At 65.3% G+C, this 4,985-nt stretch overlaps 1 protein-coding gene across 2 annotated transcripts; it reads right to left on the bottom strand.

Annotated features, from left to right (window-relative positions):
- Positions 1 to 615: 615 nt before the first annotated feature.
- LOC104635367 (ADP-ribosylhydrolase ARH1-like) lies at positions 616 to 4,712 on the bottom strand. Of its 2 annotated transcripts, XM_075741574.1 has the most exons (7): positions 4,617 to 4,712; positions 4,313 to 4,536; positions 3,405 to 3,503; positions 3,216 to 3,321; positions 2,122 to 2,201; positions 1,868 to 2,051; positions 616 to 1,137 (listed from the first exon to the last, which is right to left on the bottom strand). In XM_075741574.1, exons 1-7 carry the CDS (start codon positions 4,625 to 4,627, stop codon positions 765 to 767), a joined length of 1,077 nt encoding a protein of 358 aa, XP_075597689.1. In that variant the 5' UTR covers positions 4,628 to 4,712; the 3' UTR covers positions 616 to 764. The 2 variants fall into 2 exon arrangements, with proteins under 2 accessions (XP_075597689.1, XP_075597690.1); XM_075741575.1 differs by lacking the exon at positions 3,405 to 3,503.
- Between the last annotated feature and the right edge of the window lie 273 nt (positions 4,713 to 4,985).

The following is a 4,985-nucleotide window of genomic DNA, read 5'->3' as shown; positions in this document are numbered from 1 at the left end:
AAGGCTGTTACCATCCTGGGTGGCACTCGGAGGGGTTCTGTGCTCCTTCCTCTCCACTCAGCACTGATGAGCCCACCCTTTGAACACTGGGTCCAAGTCCTGGGCTACCAGTACAAGAGAGATGGAGCGACTGTGAGAGAATCCAATAAAGGGCCCTTGAGAAGCTCCACGGCTGGGAGCTTCTTGGAGGGGCAGCGTGAGCCAGAGCTCTTCAGTCTGGAGAAGATTTGGCTGTAGGGAGTCCACCCAGGTGAAAGCTCAGCAGTGGCAGTGACAGGACAAGAGGCGCATGGCACAAACCTAGATACAGAGTGATATGGGAAGACACTTTTTTACTGTGGGGGTGACTGAGGCTCCTTGGGGAGGTCCTGGGGTCTCTAACTGTGATGGGATAAAAGGCCAGCTGGATGTGGCTGTGGTGGTCTCCCTGGGGCTTGCCTGAGCCCCCCAGCACCCCTTGAAGGGCCCTGCCTCCCCCCAGGGTCTCGCAGGGGCCCTCCTGAGCAGCCCAGGACCCTTTGAAGTTCCCTGCAGTCCCATTAGGAGCCCTCCGGAGCTGTCCCAGGACCCTGCGAAGGTCTCCGCTGACCCCCAGGGACCCTCCTGAGCACCCCCAGCACCCTATGCAGGTCTCTGCTGACCCCCAATGACCCTCCCAAGCCCCTCCAGGACTCCATGAAGGTCTCTGCTTCACCCTGGGGACCCACAGGGGTGTTTCTGGGAAGGGGACAGCAGGTGACACCCAGGATGCAGTGCGGGGGGGCTCAGCATCTCCCCCAGGCCAGCGCGTGGAGGCGGTGGGCAGCATCGCGCAGTCGCCCACGGTGCTCAAGGCAGCAGTGCAGCCCCGGGGGGACAGGCGCCAGCCCCCCCCGCAGCCCCCAGCACCCAGCGGCGATGGTTCCTGTCGAATCATTGTCCCCGCCATGCAGGACCCCCCTGGCACACAGGTCCTCCCAACATCCGCCGGCTGCCAGCAGGGCCTCCAAGGCCACCATAGGTGCATCATGGCCGCTGCGCCCTGGCCACCCCTCCAGTGCCCAGCCAAGGTATGCTGCATCCCGCTCGGCCGGTGATGGAAGGGATGGCACCTGCGGCGGGCCACGACCCTCCAGAAGCCCCCGGGATTCCAGGTACCTGCAGGGACATGGGGACATTGAAGTCACTGTGAACACTGGAGTCACTGAGGACATGGGGATGCTGGGGTCACTGGGAATATTGGGGTCAGCAGGGACACCGAGATCAGTGACGCTGGAGACATGGGTACACTGGAGTCACCAGGGACATTGGTGTCACTGCGGACACTGGGGTCATTGGTGTCACCAGTGACACTGGGGGTCACCAGGCTGTGGCTCTCCAGTGGCCCCAGTGACACCAGGTACCTGTGGGGACACTGGGGACAATTGGGACACCTGTGGGCATCATGGCAGTGGATGCAGTGGGGACACCAGTAACACCAGGGAAAGCAAGAGCAGCAGGGACATCAGGGACCCTGAGGTCAGTGGGGTGTTCAGTGGCCCTGGGCCACAGTTCTACAGCTGAGGATGGCAGCACTGGTGGGGACACTGGGGACATGGGGACACTGGGGGCAGCAGGGACAGGATGCGCACCGGTGACCCTGCGGGCAGACTGGGCACCAGAGTCAGCTGTGACACCAGTGGCAGTGGGGCAGGGGACACTTGGGGACATCGAGGTGCTAGCGCAGAGCAGCGACACCAGTGACACCGGTGCGCTGCGCTGCCAGGACTGGGAGAGAGCCTTGCAGATGTCAGTGACACCAGTGATGCCCCGAGCCCCTCCCAGTATCCTCCCCAACCCCTTCCAGTGCTCCCAGTGACCCCACAGAACCGTCCCAGTACCCCCTCACCGGTGCCAGGCATCTCCAAAGAAGGGCCAGGCGGCAGCGTTGTCCCCCACGGCCACCCCGGCACCTTCCACGTAGTCCCATGCGAGGGGCAGGACCCGCAGCAGCTCGGCCCCCCAGCGCTCTGGGGGCTCCCCCCGAGCCCCCAGTGCCCCAAAGAGGGCCACTGCCAGTGCCCCGAGGTACCCTGCGGGGACAGGGGATTCAGAGGGGCTCCAGTGTCCCCTCCTCCCTGTCCCCTCCTGCGTGGCACCCACCTGTGGGGTGGTGATGGGTCATGCGCCCACTCTCGATGCTCACCCGGATCAGTGTTGGCAGCTCCCAGGCATGCGGGTACCTACATTGGCATCAGCCCTGTCGCTGTCCTCCCCTGTCCCCTCCCTGTCCCTGTATCCCCAGCCTTGTCTCTATCTGCATCCCACCTCCCTTGTCCCCACTGTCCTTGTCCCCGCTGTCCCCACCCCCCCCCCCAGCCCCACCACCTCCATGTCCCCCTCCCATCTGCTCCATGACCCCTCTGTCCCCCCTCCCTGTCTCTGTCCTCCTGTTCTCTGTCCCCTCAGGCTCCCTGCCCCATCCCCACTGTCCCCTGCCTCCTGGCTCCAGCACCACCATGTCCCCAGTCCCCGGTCCTGGTCCTCCCCCACGTTCCCATCCTCCTCTGTGTCCCCGCCCCCCCCACCTCTTCCACCCCCATGTCCCTGGTGCCCCGTCCCCATCACCTCATGTCCCCTTCCCTCCAGCTCTGACACCCTCACGTCCCTCTTCACAAGCTCTGACATCCCTGTGTCCCCATCCCCATGTGTCCGCGTCCCCCCTTGTCCCTGTCCCCCATGTCCCCATCACCCCCAGGTCTGACATCCTTGTGTGTGTCCCCCCCCCCATCCTATCTGTGTCCCTGTCCCTTCCAGCTCTGACACTCCCATGTCCCCAGCCCTGACACCCTCATGTCCCCATTGCCCCAGCCCTGACACCCCCTTGTCCCCATCCCCCATGTCCTCATGTCCCCGTGTCCCTGCCCCCCATGTCCCCATCCCCCCAGCTCCGACACCCCCATGTCTCCATCCCCGACTCCCCTACGGCCCCGACACCCCGTCACCCAGCAGCCCCATGTCCCCATCCCCACCTCTGACACTCCAGTGTCCCTGTCCCCCTGTGTCCCCCTCCTCGCCGTGCCCCATGCCCCCCCAGCTCTGACACCCCCATGCCCCCATTGCCCCATCCCTGACATCCCCATGTCCCCATCCTGTCCTCGCCCCCCCCAGCCCTGATACCTCAGTACCTGCCATGTCCCCCCCCATGTCCCCCCCCCAAACCCAGCTGCTCTCCTTTCCTGTGTCCCCATCCCTACCGGAGGCCGATGGCCAGGCTGCGCATAGCAGCTCCGCAGCCGGTGCCAGTGGGGTTGAAGGGGATGCGATAGCCCCCGGGCTCCCCAGGCCGCAGCTGCGAGGTGCCTGGTGGGGAGGTCTGGGGCGTGAGACCCCCTGACGCCCCCTAACACCCCCTGAGTGCCCCCAGACCATTGGACCCCACTCACCCAGGATGCTGGTGGGCCCCGGCTTGCGGCCCTCCATGTCACCCATGGCGGCCACGTAGCGTTGAGCCAGCTCCTGCAGGAGGGGTTCCCCCTCCAGCCCTGGCGGGGAGGGGGGGGGAGCAGTGAGGACTGCCCCTCCAGGCCACCTAAACTGGAGGAGAGGAAGAGGCCCCACACCCCCCAGAACTGAAGGGGAAGACCCCCATGGCAGGGAGAGGAAACACCACCCCACAGACAACCCAAAACTGAAGGGGAAGGAGGACCCCCCCCCCCATGGACCCCCAAAAATGGAGGGAAAAGGGGACACCACCAACAGGCTCCCAAACTGGAGGGAAAGGGTAACATCCCCCATGCACACACCCCCCAACGGGAGGGCAACTGGGACAACATCCACGAACACCCCAAAACTCAGGAGAAGAATCCTCCTGAGTACCACAAATCGGGTGGGCTCCCCCAAATTCGGAGGGGCAAATGAGCCCCCCCCCAGCACCCAATGTGGGAGGATAGGGAACAGAAATTCCCACAAACTGTGGGGAAAAATAGGACCCCCCTGAGGGGAAATGGGGACCCCCCTCCTGGTTTTTTTTTTGGGGGGGGAGAAATATAGAGCCTCACTGGAGTGTCTTCCCTCCCCCTGGGGGTGGCTGGAGACACCCAAAAGCCCCCCCCAGGGACCATCTGGTTTGGGTCAGGGGTATAATGGGGACCCCCAAACCTCAGAGGTAGCTCAGAGGTATAACGGGGACCCCCCAACCTCCCCAAGGACCCCCCCCCATACAGCCCAGGGGTATAACAGGGACACCACCCCCCCCCAACACTGCACTGTACAATGGGGATGCCACCCCCTGGGGACCCTCCCCTGTGTTTGTGGGGTGCAATGGGGTCCCCTGCTGCCCCCCCCCCCCAACCTGTGGCCAGGCCCTCGGCGGTCGCAAGGTGGAGGATGGTGTCATCGCTGACGGGCCACTCGGGGGGCTGCAGGGTGATGGCCTCCAGCCCCCCTAGCTCGGCCAGCTCGGCGTGGATCTGGGGTCCCGAGGTGCAGTACTCCCAGCGGCCCCCCCGGTAGCCAAGCGCATCCCCCACCCCGCTCAGCACCATGGCCGCTTCGTAGGCTTCCACCGAGGGCACCCTGGGGGAAATGGTGGGGTTTGGGGGGGGGTGTCAGCAGTGGGGGGTATGGCGGGACCCCCCCACCCCGGGGGCACTCACGTCTCCTCCATTGCGGTGGCAGCTGGGGATGCCCATCAGGATCCGGGCACGGGGCCAGCGCTGGCCGGGGGCCCTTAAGGAGGAGGAGGAGGAGGATGAAGACATCCTGGGGATTGGGGGGGGCACAGGGGCGCTGCCCCCACGGCAATGGGGACGAGTGGTGGGGGACCCCAGGCCCTTTGTCCCTGGGGGGTGTCAGGGTTGGGAAAGGCTCTAGGGGGGCCCCGAAACGCACTGAGAGGGGACTGAGGGTGCTCTGGGGGGCACCCAGAGGGGCACCCAAAGGGGCAGGGAGGGGGCTGTAGCCAGAAAGGGCTGGGGGTACCCAAAGGGGCATGGAGGATCCTGGGGAGCAACCTAAGGGGGCCG

This window comes from Balearica regulorum, unplaced genomic scaffold, assembly GCF_011004875.1.
Source record: "Balearica regulorum gibbericeps isolate bBalReg1 unplaced genomic scaffold, bBalReg1.pri scaffold_62_arrow_ctg1, whole genome shotgun sequence".
NCBI lineage: Eukaryota > Metazoa > Chordata > Aves > Gruiformes > Gruidae > Balearica > Balearica regulorum.
This window is presented reverse-complemented; position numbering and strand designations above follow the sequence as displayed.